The sequence below is a fragment of the Varanus komodoensis genome, unplaced genomic scaffold, assembly GCF_004798865.1.
Source record: "Varanus komodoensis strain SLA01 unplaced genomic scaffold, ASM479886v1 scaffold5, whole genome shotgun sequence".
NCBI classification, from domain to species: domain Eukaryota; kingdom Metazoa; phylum Chordata; class Lepidosauria; order Squamata; family Varanidae; genus Varanus; species Varanus komodoensis.
In genome coordinates, this window is record NW_025336087.1 from 49,772,936 (window position 1) to 49,792,924 (window position 19,989).

A 19,989-nucleotide genomic window follows, 5' to 3' on the forward strand; every position below is an offset into this window, starting at 1 on the left:
CAGTGGTAAGGAATGATTGAGTTATAGGCCAAAACATTTGGAGGGCTTCAAGAGGCCCACCCATGACCCACACTCATGCCAGCACCTTTCTACCAGGACTCCATCCTGGATTGCCCTGCATATTGGGTTGCTGTATGTATTCTTAATCAAGTACAATTTCTCTTATTTTCTCTAAATTGGATACTGCCAGATGGTCTCAAGCTGCTACACAAAAATTATGTAGGGGTTGAAAATTCTAGTCATAAATAATTTAAACACAGTTCCATTAGGAAAAGCTAATATTTGCTGTAAAGCAGAAAGAACAGTTCCCGCAGATTTTCAATTTATAAACTGGCTCTTAACAGTTTGGACTCTTTCATTTAAATATTCAACTATTAATTACTACTGAAGAATACAATTTTTTCCTGATGACCAAACAACAAAAATCAGTTACTTAGTATTCTATCAGAGAGATACAAGAGAGTTAAAAATACAATGCTTTATCAAGAAGTTTTCTAAACAGAGAACTTAAACAGCAGCAACTTCTATACTACTTAATTTTAAAAAGTGTTCCTTTAGTAGAACAGTCCAAGATCTAACAAGTCCAGTATCCTAACTGTGGTATCATTTTGTTTAGACAACTCTGGGTATAGCAGTAGTGATGTTCAAATTCCATCAGAGTCAGGGAAGCTTTGAGCCCATTACTGTGATATGCAGGAGGCATATTGGGCTAAAATTGGGATGAGACAGGGTTGAAACATGTAGAATTCATAAAGGCCATTCTATGTCTTCTCTTTGCCCTTCTGTGTCTTCTCCCTCTATATAAGATTGGGTACTAGGCCTCAATGTGAATTTTGTCAAAATTGGCAGCAATACATGTGCTGTAAAAAAAAGCAATGTTAACTAGACCTGGCTAGAATGGAAAAATCAACACCTGTTTAGAAAGGAAACTGCTAGGTATGTTCAGAATATTTTATGGTGTGAGTTGACAATTTTACAAACTTAATGGGTACACATTTGAACTGTTTTTGAAATATCTTCATTGTTATATTCCTATACTTGAATGATATCTGGATATTTTTAAGCCTAAAAAGTAATTTTGGACAAATACAGATATTACCACACTAATGTAGGTACTGCTTCTTCATGGCTTGTTACTATGTAGTTCATTAAAATGTGCATTTATGAGCCACATGGATTCGGACAATGTCCTGGTCTCTTCTGCACTACAAAGATTAACTTTCAAAAATTTACATAATTCATCCCACCTACATAATTTCTGCATCCAAATGTTAGTAAGAAGTATAGGAAGAAACCATGGGAATGGCTTGCATGCTGCTATGGCAACACATGAATTAGCCTTTGTTTCCCTCAAGTTTTTAATTAGTTCCTCCAGAAAATTCCTCCAGAAAAAAAGTGTGCTTTTTAAAGAAGCATCTGTTCTAACTTCCTTTCTGTGTTAAATAATTGTGTTCCTTTTTCTTATATGAGGAAGATAGGAACCTAAAGAGTTTCAGGTCTATTTCATTTTATTCACCCTTTCCTGAACTGTTAGTTTTAATTCTGTATTACTTTGGCTAATTTGGTTAGCATCTAATAAGTCTTTCCATTTGCAATGACATCCCATGCCTCCCTTGGGGCATGATCAATCTTTATTTGAAGGGGAAGAACTGCAGTACCTCTGCACTACTGGAGCTAATGCCCTAATTTGGCCATGGCATACTTTGTAAATTCATTCCTCTTTCTGTTTTGAGATGTAGATTCAGAAAATGCCATTCTTCATTAAGGTTTTAATTATATTTTGAAAGCAAGCCAGCTGTGTGTTCAGCTGGCTCTGATTAGCTAATTCAGCCAGCACAGAGCCACTCTTTGCTTGAATTAAATGGAAAGCCAACCTCAGGAGGTGAACATAAGATGACTAGCCTCAGGTTCTCTTTATATGAATGCACAAGGAGCAAAATACTATAGTGATGATCAAATATTCTGGCTTCTTTTTGCTAGTTTTTGGGAAATAATTTAAGGATCTATTTCTTCTTGTGGAATGTGTGTTGCTTCACTTGTTGGCTGTGTTTGTATGATCACGTCCAGTTTCAATAAGCCAAAATATGAATGAGCATTTTGCAAATGTATGCACCCTCTTTGCTGCTCCTATGGATTTGCAGTCAGTCAAGCTAGGAAGCCTCTAATTTACCACAGTTCAACAGTACCACAGTTTGCAACAATTCAGGCTTCTAAACATAGCTTGAAGCTGATTTAACAACCTAGCTGGTAACTAGTTTCCTGGTTAGGATGAAACTATGATTTTAATTGGAAGCTCCCAGGTTTGATTGTCTGAAGAGTGAAGGTGCTGCTTTGTAACTGGGTAAAAGGCTTATTCATATTTTACTCACTCAATAAGGTGAAAATGGTTTGAACTAGACAGTTCAGCTGATCAGAATGTTGGACTTGAACCAAGGACATGAACAGCTCCCTGCTCAGCCATGAGGCAAACAATGTGACCTTTGACAAGGTTCTCTCTTAGCCTAAACCACCTGGCTGGGTGGTTGTGAGAATGCAGTAGTACAGTCCCATACATACATTACCTTGACCTGTTTTGAAGAAAATTGAGATAAAATGAAGTGGCAGTAGTAATATTTGAAGATATCCTCTATAATGAGCTATGACACTCTGGCTGCCCAGCACGTATTTCAGTGGATCATATGAAGAGTATCATTTCTGTTTTAGAAGGTACCCAGAATGGATGTGGAACTTCTGTCTACAGAAATGTGAGCAATCTGTTTGTGGGTGGGAATATGTCAGCTCCCTGGACTCTGGTCTGGTTCTTACATGAATTCCACTTCCTGGTAAGCACCCTAAGCATTCATGCAGGTGCCCACCAGAAATCAAGTCCACTGATTTTCTGTACAAGCAGCATCCCTCTTCCATGCTCATAACTTGCAGCCTTTGTGGTGCACATGATGCAAAATAAGGGTGCTCATTGTGCAGCCTTTGTTCAACAAATTTTTGTGGACTTCTCAGCTCAGCTTGTTTTCTAAGACAGGACAGAGCATGAGAGGAAGTTTGTGAACCTAAAGAAGGATGGATTCCATTGCAGCACTATTTGTGCCCATTAAAATTGTAATTTGAGCAGAGAGCTTTATATAAAACACAATTTTATGGAACGGTAAACCAGCCTAGACAAATCTTTATGTAGGGATGCTTAGAATTAGCGGAAGTTTGACTCATTGTACTTAGAATTATTAATCTAAATTTCTTACTGGTGCATTCAAGAAGGTGCATTCCAACAGGAATAGGATTTGAAAGATGTACACTATAAAGGGAATAATATAGTGCTTAGGACATGCTCTGTGTGCTTTTAAGGTTGTATGGTGCATACCTGTGACAACCTGGAAGACTGATATGACTCTTCCCCGTCTTCCCACACCAGAACAGGACTAATTTTTATCACAGACACCATTATACAAGCATGCAGTACTCCAGTTTTGCATTCTAATCGGGGTTCTGAGGAAGCCCAATATGGCAGATGCATGGTCCTTGGGATACTGTTGGACTTAGATTATCCAGCTAGCATGACCAGAGTTCAAGGGAGTTTTAGTCTAGCAATGTCTAGGAAGCCACCACCCCTGCTGCTGTTGTAGTTGTATTTTTATCAGTTTACATTTCAGTGTCAGCCCAAGTAGAGTATTTTGCAGTCTGAAGTAGAACCCAAATCATCCCCTACGTACCCCAGCTAGGGCAATCATTTCAAAAATTTTGCTGTACTGTTGAAGTACTGATTTCTGTCTTCATCTATTCTGCCCTATTAGGGCAGGTTCTTTCATCAAGCTGCATGGTAGGTCTGGCCTTAGAGTTCTGTCTTCTTTGAATGCTTTCAAATTGGTGCTTGGCCTTGGCACTGAATTTATCTCACTGACCCTGAATCTCTATTAGTTAACCCAAACCTTCCTCTTTTCTTCCTATCCAAAATTCCAAAACAAAATGTCCTTCAGTGACTGAACAAAAAGGTGAACTCTTTTGTTATTTTCAAAAATAATGAAGCAGGTGCATTCTTTTGATAGTTTAGAATGGTTTGTCTGGACATGGTCATTAAAAACTTGAATAAAAACAGAGAGAGCAGCTAGGTTTCATTTTGTGGCCCTATGACTGATGGTTTAAGAAGACCAGAGCATTTTAAAACCTCAGACTGAACAAGGTATTTGTCCAGAGATAAATTTTAAGAATTTCTTTTTATTTCAAAGTATTAAGACAGATGTATGTTTTCCTTTCCCTGAGAAAAAATTACCTAGCCTGGCAGAGTACTTAGCCTAATAAGTAATTAAATTGCTGACTCAAGATGTAAATAATACATTCCTTTCCACTTTCAATTACTTTATACAGAAAAGGTCATGAACACAATTGAGGAAGGTTTAAATGTCCTTTGTGTAGAATTAATACTAAAGGTATTGCATTAGTGACTTGATGGGGTGGGGAGTTGAGGAAGCAGTATAAAGTTGTGGGTTAGGCTGGTTTCAGAAGAAGGAGAACATTTTTCTTTCACTACTGAATGGAACATTAGACCTTGCACAGAAATCAGCATTACTGACTCTGCACACCATGAAATTCCTACACAGAAAGCCCTGCTGTGTAAGAGTATTAATAATAAAACTGGCAACTAATGCACATTGATCCTACAGGCAGGTTTCTTGTTACACAGATTCAGAAGTGAGAACATTGCTTTTCAAATTAGGGTTCTGAATCCCTTCTATGTAGACCTTTGATAATGCCTTGGAACAACCCTAAGTGAAATAGGATCATGCATTTTTATCATTATGCCTAGAGAGTACAGATTGTATCTCAGTGAAAATCTCAATGAATACCAGCTCCATGAATATCATCCTGCTCATGGCTGCCTTAGAACAGCCTCAGAGGTTTACAGTGTAAACTGTAGAAAACACACCTATGCCTTGACAATCCTATATGTTTTACCAGAGTAAAAAATCTGCTAAGTGCTCTCCTTTGCTATGAAATCTTTGGACTTTGTCTGATGCTTTCAATCTTTGATGCATTGAGCAGGAGTTTGGACCAGATGACCTTAGTGGGCCCTTTTAACTCTACTGTTCTGTGATTCATGGTACACCTTCTGGAGAAATTTCATGAATCTCCTTTCAGGCAGACCCTGGAAAAGCAAACGTAGACATGCAAATCTTTCATACTTTATTTCTACATTTATATTATATCCAAAGCCTTACTGACTTGCAGAATATATTAGGGACCGTTATGGAATATAAAACATTATTTAAAGGGCACAAGACAGTTTTCATTAGTGATTGTGTGGACATTATGGTAAATATAATTTGTAACCCTAAGAGCATTAATTGCATCTATGATTTTCATCTTCTGAGGAATGACATTATTCTCTCTTAATGCTTTATGTGGATGATGGGTATTTGGGCCTCTGAGGCATGTGGGAATATTGGCTGCAGGCAAAACACAGAACTCAAGGAAGGGTGCTGAGTTAACACATGCCTCTTACAGCATTATTTAAACATGTCAAATCCTTTAAACCTGGAAACAGGGAGATGCTCTCTCTTTTGTCTAAAGGATAAGAGAGGAGGGTAAAAAGAAGAATTTGCTGATGACTTATCCATTTATTTCTTCTAAAATCTTAAGCTTGCAAACTCCGTTTTCCAGAAGTCAAATCCTCCCTTCCAATAATGTGTTCTTAATAACCTAATTAAAATTAATTAATGCAGTGTCAGTATTCATAATTTTAATTCTTTAAATTTTAATATAATCATGCATAGCTATTTAAACATTCAGCCATTATTCATTTCAAAATACTGTGCTTTTATCCATACAAGCAATTGTAGCACTTTGGGGGTGATGTTGGGAATGAAAGAGGCAGTTATTCTTGTGTTTTCCAGGGTTAGGTTGGCACCAGCTCTTTAGATGAGAAATGTGAGGGCTGGAAAATGAAGTCTGAACATAGACATGGCGAAGGTTATCTAAAGACTGGCATCTATCTTCACGTGTTCGGGAAGACTTTGGGAACTGACAGAGCTCGGAAGGGCAGGAAGGAAAGACATAGGAGAGGAGTAAGAGAAGCCTGGTCCAGTCCCTGACCTCAAGACATGACATCAGGAGAAAAGGGTTAACCAGTTAGAGGGTCTGCATAGGTCTAGGAAGCTAACCGTTCTCTGGAGGGGCACTCCTTGAGGAGTGCAGCCTTGGGGTGCTGAAAAGAAGAGCTTGGGTTCTTTTAACTGCTCTCTGTATGCTTAGAGTCTCTTCCCCAGTTGGCTATTAGTTTGCTGTCTGCACATTGGAAATGAAAAAGTCTGTTGTTTGAAAGGAAGGAACCCAGCTCCCAACAGGTGGAACCTCTCATCTGCCCCCATTATCCTCTCAAAATTCTGCTTCAGAGGGTCGCCCAAGCCTTCAGAGCAGATATTGGGGGTGTACAGGGCTCAGTAGGAATGAGGAGAAATCCTTTCCTGGTTCTGGTGATGGAAGCAGTTCTGAAAACTACACTGGATTATACCCTCTGCCAATATAAGAGGGTCTTCTCTCATGCTTGTTCACTCGCTCACTCACTTTCAGCAGATTACATTTATCAGTGATGACTTAAATGATTAATGTTTTAAACATATAAATTTTTATATTGTTTTATCTTGCTGTATTTTATGGCTATAATGAACTGCCGAGAGAGCTTCAGCTATTTGACTGTATAAAATGTAATAAAATATATAATTGATTGAAATATGAAACACTTAAAAGTTTGATGCTAAATTTTATTTATTTGTTTGTTTTACTATAATAAATTGTAAATATTTACTTGTCCAGACATTAAGGCCATTGTCTAAGGCCCACGTCAAAATGCCATGGCTCAGTGAGGCGAGATAAGTGGATACAAGAGAGAGGGCTTGTTCTATAGTGGTGCCCTGTTTGTGTTGCCTGAGTTATGATCTTTTTGGTGCCAGTTGACTTTTTATCCTCTCAAGTATTTTAAGAACTATTTTCAGTGATCTAAGTATTCCATTCTGCTCCTGGCTTTAATTTACTTTTACGATGTATTAACAGCTTTATGCTTTGCTGCAGGTTTTATCTTGATACTGTGTATTTTGAATGTGTTATACACTTTCCAGAAAACATTGGTTGCTGGGTAATTTAAAAGTACAGTCAATAAATAAGGGGCAGTACAGTGTTCTTTGTGTCAATGTGCGTAAGAGTCCCAACATGGGAGCTTATGTACATCCAGCGCAGGGTATGAGGTGCAACGGCAGCAATACCCCCCCCCCCACCTTGTAGCCTGCATTTCATCCAGATAGCCATTTCTGATCTCAGAAATTGTAAGCCATCAGCCCCAGCCAACTTTCTCCCCTCCCAGCCCTTGCACACCCATTTAGCCCTCTTCAAGGCCAATTTCCAAGTTGACTTTAGAGAGGCAGACAGTGCAGTTCTTTCTGTGCTGGCTGTGAGGGGAGCAGTGACTGGAGGTCCTCAGAGTTGGGATTCTGACTAATACGGTTCTTCTCCACCCGCAACAATATCAAGATGCCATATGACTGTGGCCTTAGTGATACCTTGATCTGTCAGAAAAGAGGATGAAGATGAATGCAAACAATGGTCTATCCAGTAACAGTTTGCCATGTGGGTGAAGGTAACTATTTGACTAACCCCAGTAAGTCCACTCAGTGTATTTCAGGTGTCTCTGGCCTTAAAAATGGCCTTGAAACTCCATTTGATTTGATACAGAGCTGCAAGGTGATTAACTGAGGCTGGGTACTTCAAGCATGCCATGTCAATGCCTTGTCAGTTGTATTGGCCCACTCTTTGACCTTTAAGCGTAGGAGACATCAGACCTAAGAGACCAAATTCTACAGTTCTGCAGTAAAAAAGCAGGGAGGTTTCCAAAGCAAGGCATGCACTCCCTATTGCATAATGCCCTTAATTATTACTCATTTTCTGGTGTCTTCTATTAATTAGTTGTACAATACATGTGTATAACCTTTCTGTCCAGGATTTCTGACTCATTCTGTTTTTCATTTGAAGTGGGAATTATAATTTGGACTATCATCTAAGGTTGGAACCTTGTGTGCATTTACTAGTTTCACTCATTAGTTGTACTTTCTGGGCCTCATTAAGATTTACAGACTCTCTAGTCATGGTTTGGAAATCAGGAATGCAGCCTTGGCCCTCTTAAGTGCAGATTTCTTCTTCCTTTTCTCTAACTGTATGGTCATAGTTCTGTCTATGTCAGAACTGGGCAAATTAATTATACCTAACCAGAAATTGCCACCAAAGCTATTGCTTCTGATAAAAGCCACAGTCTGGAGGCAGTTCTGATGAGAGCTTTCTCTTACATGTTTTGGATATAGTGATAATATAGCTAGTGCAAAACAAAAGGCCACAGGGACAGGGGACAGAACCCATGATACAATCACAACTTGGTTCCAGATCATGGTTTGCAGTCAGGAGAATATGATATATAAGTGGAGCCATTCTATGCCTCCGGGGAAAGGAAAATATGAAATGAATGCTTCACTTGTCTTTGTCCAGAGTCTAAGATAAAAGATGGAAACAGGATGGAGGAGCTTACTTTGGTAGTTTTGATCTTTGATGGATGGCCAGAGAATATGGCTCAAGTAGTATAGAATGTGGAATGATGTCACAAATGGAGAATGACATAGTTTTCTTAGCTGGTATCGGAACTGCCTTTGGCGGTTTCACAGGAATTACTGTGTTGCTGTGGTGACTTCATTTTACTGCACAAGGAAAAGAGTTGGTAGGCTGAGACTTGAATTCAGATTCTTTTTTTATTTGCTAAAATATTTGAAAATCCAAAGTAGATTGTGGATATCAGATATGAAAGTGCTTAAACATACATTTTAATTCTGAGTCCATTCGTTCTTCCTGTCCTATTTTTATCTAACTGCATCACTGAAGTTCTTAGTTGGATGTTTTCTGTGCTTTATCTTTTTTGCCAAGAAATATCAACTGCTTTGAATCAAGGTTCCCATGCACTTCTATCAATCATATATATATGGAATGCAGAAATTTTATGGAAAACCATAAAATAGGCTAGGGATGGGCATAAAGTACTTTATAGTTGTACATTTTTGGACTCTTAACATGCTTGACCATTCTTTGGCTTGGATGTCTAGGAGTTGAAGTCCAAACTCACTCCAGTAATAGGCACATGAGTGGGAAGCCCTCATAATGAATGATAGGGTAGAAATATTTAAATGAATACATGTATACATATGTTATTTAAAAGTTTAGTTATGAAATGTCTTATACTTTAGAGTGTTGGACTAGAAACGCATGAAGCTCGCTTAGATAACTTTAAAGCCAGTCATTGACTCTCAGCCTAACTTACCATATAGGGTTGTTGTCGTGAAGATAAAATGGAGCTATGTAAGCCACCTTGGGTTCCTTGTAAGAGGACAAAAGTTGGGATATAAATGCAGTGTAATAATAGTGATGATAATAATTGGCAGCATAGCTAATATTGATGTTTAGTAATGAGATGTATGCTAGCATGAAAAATGTTGACTGCATGTACTGCAAATACATTATTCCATGAACCAGATGGTAAGATTCCTAATGAGGTTTTTAAAATTTACAAATATCATATTATTTTTTTTATAATTGTTTTTAAAAGGAACAAGGCAAAATGTTTCTTGGAACAAAGGAAGAGTTTAGCACATGATTAAAGCTGCTAACTTTGACAAACATATTTATCCACACTCAAGCGTTTTATTCATCCCTGCATGCTTGTGCAGTTTCCATTAGAAAAGTAATTTGAGTTTTTTTTGCATGGCAACAAGAAAAAACATCACTGTTTGCTAATTCAGTCTTTTAAAGACTGTTTGTTGTAAACTATCAGGAGAATAAATTGAATTTCAGCGATAACAGCATGCTCTGTAAAATATTACCATGCAAATTACTTTTGAAATATACAAATTCATGAAAACAAGTACAAATGCATACCTTTATAAAAGCAGGTTTAAAAAGAAGTTTGCTTGTTTCTATTAGCCTTCGCAGCCATTGGCTGAATTGTTGTGACCTCCCAGTGTACTGCATTCATGCAATGTTAAAACTTCTGAGAAGTAGTACCAGTCAATAGTGCATACGCACAAATGTAATAACTAGTGGCTGAGTAAATATGAGTCTTTTCTAACTGTTGCCAGTTGAAGCCAATTGGTAAAGTTGAAACTTGCTTGGGTTAGGGAAAGCCCATCATACCTCAGAACATCAAATGTCAGGTGTGGTTGTTATAAGTAGTGGAATATGAATGCTTTGGGATCTGTTTGACATACTGTGTTGAAATAACTGTCCAAATTGTGAATTGTTAGTAGAGTGGCTTGACCTTCAGCAAGCAGCCAGCAATACCAGAAATCAACCTGTTAATTTTCTTTCTTCTGGAGGCCAAGCCATCCATCAAGGTCTGAGCATAGAGCCAGGAGTGCTTAGAAAGCACCTTCGAGTATGTGCCAGAACATTAGAGCACAGCTGCTGCTGTGGATAATTAATGGGAGAGTGCTGCACTCTTCTGAGGCATAGTATGTCTTTATTTGCAAAGTCACGTGCCACCTCTCACTTCTGTGTTGTGGATATAAAATTATAGTGAGTCATTTGCATTTAATTTCAGATGTATTTAAGGGAGAGAGGAGCTTGGTTTATTCATATTTTTTTCATGGGGACCTGATGAACATTTACAGAAATACAAACCACTTTAATCAGCAGGAGATTTTCTTTCTGCTGGGATTTGTACCCTTAGCCTGTGCTCTTAAATTTAGTCTTCTCTTATGAGAATGGAACTTTCTTCTTTTATATTCAAAATATGGAGCTGCTGCCAGAAAAGCTCTTTTATTTTTCCCCTAAAGCCCCTATAATTGTTTGATTTCAGATTGGTCAACAGTTGGTCAACTTATTAATGTTCTGTTCTTGCCCTTTGGAAACAGAAGGTAATCTTGGGCTTGAGTCATCTGGCTTCCAAGTGCTGGCCTTCACTACTGGCTTGTTGCTTTTGCTCTCACACATCTGTAAAATGGGAATAATGGTGTTCTGGTTTTCATTACTCAGAATGCAAAAAGATGCTAAAATGTGCAAAAATGCCACAAAGTGAGAGATAATAGTAGGGTGGGAAACAATCTTTTAAAAAGCCTATTTGGAGTTTAATCCTGATCATTTCCTGTGGGGCTGTGCATATGGGCTGTTCTTTGGAGCTCTCTCTTTATTAGCAGCTTTTATCTAATAGAAGAAATGTGATTATGTGGCAAGCCATTTTAACACCTGTTTTTATCCTTCCATAAGCCTTCTTTGCAGAATTGATATTTAACAAAGGGTGCACTCTGAGTCACACAAACTTTACAGTGGCACAATCTATAATGTTAAAACATCTGCATGGAATCAAATTGAGCATGCAGTTGTTGAATATGTTGGTGGTGGTGGTGGTGGTGATGATGTTTTAAAGCAGTTATTTTTGATATTTTAAGTTGTACACTCAAGATGCTGCTGCTTCTTTTTCTTTTTGTTAGCCTTGATTTAGCATAAAAGCACCTTTGCTGTTTCTGTAATCACAAGTATCTCTGCATCAGACCTTTAAACCAGTAATTCTCAGTGCTTCTCTTGCCCTCTAAACAGGCACATACCTTTGCTGTACAAGGATTGTTTTCAGGTGTCTGTATAAGGAAGCTTCACACAGTATAGCTCGTTCTTTCTTCTAGGCCTCAGATAATTAGTATGGATCCATATGGACTGGTAAACATTTTTGTGAGCTAATAATATATGAGGATGTCCTTGTAAGGCTGAAATTATTCTTAACCTGTATTGTTCAAATTCTGGCAGTGTGCAAAGTATGATAAAACAGTTTAAAAATTTCTATGATAAATTTAATGGATATTTTTGAGGTCTTGTACTGAATTCAGGAGTAATTCTTCTGAGGGGTTTTCCTGGGCCTAGCTGAGGCCTAGTTTTGCAGAGTCAACCATCTTGTCTGTCAAATGCATGAAATACAGTGTAATGGTCTTTGTCTAATTATTTATTTAAAAGATTTCTGTGCTGCCTTCAACTGTGAGACTCAGAGGGAGCTTACAATGTACTTAGTAAATTTTGATCCTGTGAACCCCCTGCTGCTCTTGGCTGTCCATTTTGATGCAATTTAGAATGAGGAGGAAGTGCTGTGAAGTAGTGTAAAAATCCATGTCCCTTTAAGGCTACTCAAGTATGGAAACCAATATCATGAGACATTTATGAAAATTACAAACCTTTTCTTAGATCCAAGTTGACAGAGGTTTGTTACTGAGCTGTTACATTAACGTACTGGGACAATCCAAAGGGTGAGGCAAGGAGACAGTCATTTTTAAAGAGCACACCTCATTCGGAGCCTGGCACAGAAAGAATTGTGAACATTCAGTTTAAATGCTCAGACTTTTAAACTGTGAGTTCTGAATTGGTGAACTTAATGCAATTAGTCAGATGCCAAGTAATTGAAGTGGAGGAAGCCTGTCCTCTACTCCCTTTTTGTATGGCATTGTCTCAGGATTGCTTTTTCTCCATAACTCTATAAAAGTTAGGTTGTGGTTGTTAAGTAAACTAGGGATGGCCAAATGAAAAGACAAAAGACAACCTCTGGCCTACAACATGATCCCCTGTGTCTTCCATGATTGCCTTTTCAGTGTACCTATTAATTCACAGGCATAGAACATAAGTTCTTCTTATAGGAGAGGAATCTAAGGCCCACTTCAGGCATCCTTCAGCAAGACCAGAAATGCTTTGGCTTCCACTGAGAGTTGAACTTTGGCAATCTGGTTTGTAGCCTCCACTTGGCCATGACGGCCTCTGGAAGACTTGGAGCCTCAATATAACTTATCTCACAGGATTGCCGTGAGGATAAAATGGAGAGGAGGCGCATCAGTAGGAAGAAGCAGGATATAAATGTAACTAGACATATATAAAACTTTTGAATCATTCTCCCCCCTATTCTAAGGCTAGTGGAAGATATATATGAGCATGCACATGTATGTATGTAGAGAACCATTTCCCTCTTAACTTGACCCTAGGAGCTTTTACATGCACCGGGGGAACACTTGAAGCCTGGCACCGAAGAGATGGACTACTCCCTGTATTGTTTTGCCTGTAATGGTTGAATAAGTACAAGATTCTAGCTATGACTTAGAGAAGGTGGCATATAGTAGCCAGTACTTGGTTCAGTAGCCAAGGGCTAAAATATATCTGTTTGCACTCCTTGCAAGCAGTACTGATGAACTCTTTCCAAAGGAGATGTTGCGAGTGGGTGCATATTATTCCTCCATTCAGGGCTGGATTCACAGATTTCTGGCTATAAGTGCATTGAATATGTATCGGTATAGCTCATTTAGAATCATTTCAAGGTATAAACATGCATGTTGAGAAGCACCTTTTTCCCTCCTCCTCCTCCTCTTCTTTGGCAAGCACTATTGATTGAAGGGATAGCCCATTTACTTTAGGGTATTGTCTTTACGTGGGCTTACTTTTGACTTTCACCTCTTCATTTTTTTCTACTTCTGCAAAATATCTATTGTGTGCTTTTATGCTTAATATTCTTTCTGTCTAATGGTATTTTCCATTTTTCTTATTAGCTGTGTTTTTCTGGGCTGATTTTGCAGTTCTAGCTTAGTGAGTTCTTTCTGGCATTTTTATGCCACTAACTACCCTCTTCTGCTTCTTGGCTTTTTCCTCCAGTCTTCTGTTATATACATCTCTTTTTTGCACAAAATTTCCCACATGCTTTCATCTACGTGCTTATTCCATTCTGGATACTCAGCTAGTAATCCCATCTCATACTTTCTCTACTGTATTGTCAGTTTGTTCTTATGGTAATACTTGATTTAGACTTTCAGCACATCAAATTGTAGTTTCCTACTCTTATCAATGATTTTTACAATATATAATTAAATTTTCTATGCGAGCACAAATGTCACCTCATGCCAGATTTAATGGGTTGGATCCAGCATCTGCTTCTATTGATAGAAGGGTTACACTCATGAAAGATACTCAGATTTCCCCACACACACCTCAGCAGGAACTCACTTCATGCAAGAGAGTTCCCTAAACCTCCTTGTAGGATTTTCCAGGGACTGGAGGAGCTGTCCTGGGGAAGAAATCCAGTTCCATCCACCCAGTTGCATGTGCCTTAGTCTGACTCTAACTTGCTATTACTGTATTAATTCTGCAAGGCTTTAATAGAGACTTGTCATTGCACAATAACTGTTTTTTATTTCTTTACAGCCCTAACAAACAAAATGTCAATAGAATAACTGAGGAATCTTCTAAAATCTGCCATGAACCATTTTGAGGGTCCACCTGAAGGAGAGGTCAGTGATGAACTAGGAAACCGAGAGGTGAATGAGTCTGTGGAGGCTGACCTTGAACATTCTGAGGTAGAGGAAGAACAACAACATTATGCAGTTCATTATCCAAGATGTGCTAATGGCAGCCATGAAGGACAGTCTAGACAGGAAGAGGAGGGCACATTAGCTCGGTCTGCCAGCACAGAGAGTGGCTTCCATAATCACACAGATACTGCTGAAGGAGATGTCATAGCCACGGCAGAAGATGGCTATGAAGCAGACAGAGTGCTAGAAAATGAGGATGAGAGTGCCTATGCAGTACAGTACAGGCCTGAGTCAGAGGAGTACACTGAAAATGCTGAGGCAGAACATGCTGAAACTATTCACAACCGGACTCTTCCCAACCACTTGCACTTTCATTCCATTGAGCATGAGGAAGCCATGAATGCAGCATATTCAGGCTATGTCTACACCCACCGGCTCTTCCATCGAGGAGAAGATGAGCAGTATGCAGAGCCCTATGCTGACTATGGACTTCAGGAACATGTATATGAGGAGATAGGTGACACACCTGACCTTGATGTCAGGGAAGGTCTTAGACTCTATGATCAAGAGAGAGAGGAGGCTGATAACTATCGTAAGGAAGCCCTGGGTGCCCGACTGCACCATTATGATGAGCGCTCAGATGGAGAGTCTGACAGTCCTGAAAAGGAGGCAGAGTTTGCTCCTTATCCAAGAATGGACAGCTACGAACAAGAGGAAGATATTGACCAAATTGTCGCTGAAGTCAAACAGAGTATGAGTTCTCAGAGCTTAGACAAAGCTGCTGAAGACATGCCAGAAGCAGAGCAGAATGTGGACACTAGTAACACACCTGCTAATATGCGTCACAAAAGCAACAGTCAACTTTCAGTTGGTTCCAGGCCCCCTGTTAATGTGGGAGAAACAGTGCAAAGGTATAGCAAGGAGAAAAGGGATGCGATATCACTAGCCATTAAGGACATTAAAGAAGCTATTGAGGAAGTGAAGACAAGGACCATACGTTCTCCTTATACTCCTGATGAGCCCAAAGAACCCATTTGGGTGATGAGACAAGACATCAGCCCAACCAGGGATGGTGAGGACCAAAGGCCACTAGAGGGAGATGTAAGTACACCAAATGCTGAATTATACTTTGATCACAAACTTGTGTTAATTTCTCAAAAAACTACTCCGTGCTAATGTTCACCTTGACATTTGGTACTTTCTTACTGGTTTTTAACTGCTTGGAAAATAAAATGTTACATTCAGAATGTAAATTCATCATTTAAAATGATTACAGAGGCTTGTGGGTCACTATTTTTTGAGTGGTTAAATGTGTTTTGGATGTGAGAATTATTGCAGTACAAATTTCCCCTTGGTTACCCAATTATTTTTGTTGTAATTGGTAACAAACAATCTATCAAAAATATTTTAAACATGTGACTTAGGTAGAATATGTACATTTGCAGCATTTTCGTTAGAAGCAGTGTGTTTGCTAAGCTGTGGCATGGTGTCATGTGATGCTGTAATCACATTGCTGTTGATGTGACTTTTTCAGTCAGGTAGAAGAGTTGTTTCCTTCTTTTATCTAAGTAATGTCATTTCATGCAATATTCCTTGTCAGTTTTGACTCAAAAACGATGTGCTTGCTTTCAGTTGACATGCAGAGAAAACAGCCCAACATTTTCTTCTAGGTGTTTTGTTTACGTTTTGTATACCAAAGTACCTGTTGGATGCCTCAAAACATTTGCTGTAGGGTTTCAATCTGCAGAAAACTAAGACTGAAATTTTGTGCACTGCTTGCATAGTTTACTTCAATAGGATTTAAGTAGCATAATTGTGTGCAGGTTGCTTCCCAAGTTCTTAATAAATAATGTTAGAATTTCATGGTTTTATTTATCTCAAACACCACTAGTATTTTGTCTGGCTTCAGTGTATTGCTCTGTCTGCTCATCTACCAAGGTAATTTGGAGTAAGTTATAGAGTAAATTAGAGTGTAGTTCAAGACAGAAATTGGCCACCCTTTATGCTCCAGACTGCACTAGGATTGCTATCCCGAGGGAGTTCTCTGTCTCTTTATCCTGCAAAGTTGCTTATGGTAGCATGCAACACTTGTATATATAAATTCCTTTGCTTATTCATTTTCGTTAAAGGAACTTGGATAGGAGAATTGGGTGGAGAATATAATCTCATTAAGTGATACTTTCCCATAATTTCAGCAGACAAATCCTATACCCTTTTACCAGAAATGTCATGCTGTATGGCTTTGCATATGACTGTGTTGCCAGAGAAGTGGAAAAAAAGAGCTTTTCTGTTCTTGTTTTCTCTATAATTCTGGTACTTTTAAAAAAATACACCTTTCCAGTGTCAGATCGTGCATGAAACGGGCCAAATAGATTGAAGAAAAGCAATATTTATTAAGAGTACAGCACTCAAAGCTGGCAGTATATTATTAGGCTTGTAAGGCAGAATGCCGTAGAAATGTGCAGTGCTTCATTAAAACAATGCTATTTTATTTTGCCTCATCCTCTGACAGCTTTCTCATAGCCCTCTCCCTTCGTGTGGCTGGGAATTTTCCTCCCTGCTTTCATAACTTATCTAAGGATGACCCTTTCAATATGCAGCTCAAATACTCACCCTTGGCCTAGTTTCTTCTTCTTCTATCTTATCTAGGAGCGGTCCTCCATAGACATAAGTTTTCCTTAAACTTCATAGTTGTAAACCATTTTCTCCAACACAGGTCTCCTCAAAAGGGAAAATGTTCAAAATTCTAAATGCAAGAACCCATCTAATCCTTTTCCATAAGGAGAGATGAAAATTTTTTGTTCCAGATACGTGTAAAAAAAAATGGCTCAACAAGCCACTAGTGCCGTAATGTTGGTAGGTGGACTACCTGACAGGCGAAGGTGTGCAGACTATCTTGGATAGGGCCGCACCACCTCTCTACGTCTTATTTGTAGTTTGGTGGTGTTCCTTGACGTAGCACTTCAACTGACTTATCTTTCCAGACAAAGACAAGCCTTGCCACAGCTATTCAACCCTAAGGAACATCCAGATTAAACTATTATAATATTCTACATGGGACTGAAAAGCATTCAGAAAGTTCAATGGCGGTGAAATGTAACAAGTGCTTGCTTGTGGGAGCTAGGCATTTTGATCATGTTATACCTAGTTAAACGGAATAGAATTGGTTGCCAGATTGTTCCTGCTCTAAAAACTTGCTATCAACCATTTGCTGTTGCTCACGTGCGCTGGTAATCAACTTCAAATTCTCCAGCCTTGTGAAGCTGGGATGAGAACCACAAGGTTTGGAGCCTCCAGGCATGTGTTAGGCCCAGATACTGTGCTGTTTTTAGGCAGTATATAAAACATGAGTCTTTAAGAAACTATTTGGATAAATGTTTTAATCACTGTTTGGTATGAATATATGGGTGTGCATATCTGTATCCCCCTTATGGTTAACTAATATCTTAACAAGTTATCATCTGTTTGGGTTTTTAAGGTCCCTTCTTTGTAAAATATGTAGGATATAAGGTTTTAAAACCCAAATAGAATAGTTTTAATTTTGCAACAATAGAATAAAAAACAGTTTTCTGCAATATTTAGGCTTAGGGTAGGCAACCTTTTTGGGCCTGTGGAATTCAGCAATTTGAAAAATTGACCAGGCATCACCACAAAATGGCTTCCTAGGGAGATGGGGCTAGTTAGAAGAGACAAATGTGTCTCAGAGTCTGAGTACAAAGGAGAGCTAGAGTCTGAGTCCCAATACCCTAAACAGTCCTTTTGAAGCCAGTTCTCAGTATCAACAGAAATATATTCCATGGAAAACAAACTCTTTTTTCTCCTTTCACCTACCCTGCTATGCCAGCCAGATCATACCTTCATTTCTTTTTATCTCATTCTGGATCACTACCTAAATAAATGTGCTTTTTCAGTTTTTCCTTTTCTTTTTTTTTAACTGGTAGGTAAAGCAGCTCAATCGTTGTCGCAAAAGGAGTCTGGGGCACACTGGTGTCCATAGGGACCAAGTTGTCTATCCCTGTTGTGTGCTATGGATTCCAAGCTCTATTTTAGAAAAGTGAATTGGTGGGTTTGCTTTGGGTCATGTTGGTTGTGGATCCCCAGAAGCCTGAATCCACAGATGTGATAATGATGTCTTGGAGACATAAAAAATGCACATTTTGCAATATTCAAGGTTTCCACAATGTTTTTCTTTATGAAATTTCATGGAGTAGGTGTATCTAAATGTTTAGAAACTACTTGCTTAAATACATATTTTAATTTTGCCCAGCTCATGGTTTTCTGCTGAAGATACTGCATGTGAGGCCTCCATTTTGTCCAATACTAGATTGACTCAGTTATTGTCATCCCTTGCCAACTTCGTGTGTCCCATCCCCTGGGATTAATGAAGCAACAGTTTTGTACATCTGATACCTCTTGTTTAGTGGTGTGGAAGAATAGTTACTGACAGCTCGTCCCTGGCTAGCAACCCTCAGAAAGCATAGATTTGTTTTTGCAGCATTTAGTAAACATGTATGGTCTGGTTTTGTTAAGTGGAATATAACATTTTTTAGACCGATATCCCCCCCCCCATTTAGATCATTTTCATTTCATGTTTAACTTACTTTTGTGCCAACAAGTTTTCCTAGCTCTCAATCTGCTGCTATGGTAGCTTTGCAGAGGATCAGTTTTTCCACAGCCGGGCTGATTTATTATTAATAAAGGGAATAGAGAAGTCTGCATTGAATAATTGAGCAGGTTTCAGGTGCTGCGTGAGATAAAAAAATTATGTTTATGTAATCCAAGATTGACAGTAGCCATGAGAAAAGAGCAACAGAGGCATGCACAAGAACTAAGAGCAATATGAATTTGATGAAATGCTTAAGCAAATGTTTTAAAACTGTAATGATTGGAACACAGATGGAAATTCTACTGGGCCTTCTATTGATAGTATTAACTACTAAACTTATTCATAGATTAATTTTTTTAAGTACTTAAGTGCTTGGATAGTCAGATTTTTGCTGACTAAAATACCACCTTAAAAAATCCAAGCTACAATGAAACACTTGGTCTGTTTTACATCTAAGTAGGATGTGGAAAGGTAAATCCATGTGAAGATCAATCCTGAACATATTAATCCTGATTTTGGAGTAGTCACAAGGAGAGATGCCATTATAACTAAGCCTTACTATTTGAGGCTTTTATCATTTAGGATTGTTGACAAATGCAATAGAATTCAGTTTTTAAGATCTGTTTTTGTAACAGATCATGAGCCTTTAGAATATCATTGGCTATACAGTTCATTGAATAAATAGGGCCCATTAGTTCTTGTAGATGGTTCTGTTGCTGTTTTCTTCTGGCTGGTATAGATCTTTGGGAAACATAAGCTCAATACTATCCTTTGGCTTCTTGGTGTCATTTATAAGTTTTCAAAAAATGGGTTAAACCATCTGCATGTTCCTTTGTTTGTGTACCCTACTATAGTATCTGGTCTTGCAGATTTTTGTACAGCTTCATGTGAGTACAAAAGCCAAAAAATCTAGAAAAGCTAAAACTATCAATCAGACCAGCTCTGATGCCATATGCCTCTCCTTCACAGCAATGCCCAACCAATCAGGAGTATATCTTTTAGTAAGTTTCCTTGGGAAGGGGAATTGACTGCACAGGAAGCTGC

At 38.6% G+C, this 19,989-nt stretch overlaps 3 protein-coding genes across 6 annotated transcripts in view; 2 read left to right on the forward strand and 1 right to left on the reverse strand.

Moving 5' to 3' along the window:
• The window catches only part of PTAR1 (protein prenyltransferase alpha subunit repeat containing 1), a 97,863-nt gene extending 83,602 nt beyond the window's left edge, over positions 1-14,261 (forward strand). The window contains exon 8 of the mRNA XM_044445784.1: positions 14,233-14,261. Within this exon, the coding sequence (XP_044301719.1) occupies positions 14,233-14,261 (29 nt within the window). The remainder of the gene's footprint in view (positions 1-14,232) is intronic.
• LOC123031184 (protein FAM189A2-like) overlaps positions 1-19,989 on the reverse strand; it is a 109,432-nt gene that overhangs the window by 18,629 nt on the left and 70,814 nt on the right. The gene's annotated exons all lie outside the window — the stretch shown is intronic.
• Positions 14,286-19,989, forward strand: part of APBA1 (amyloid beta precursor protein binding family A member 1) — a 51,048-nt gene continuing 45,344 nt past the window's right edge. For all 4 annotated transcript variants that reach the window (XM_044445780.1, XM_044445781.1, XM_044445782.1 and 1 more), the window contains exon 1: positions 14,286-15,440. In XM_044445780.1, coding sequence (XP_044301715.1) covers positions 14,286-15,440 — 1,155 coding nt within the window. The remainder of the gene's footprint in view (positions 15,441-19,989) is intronic.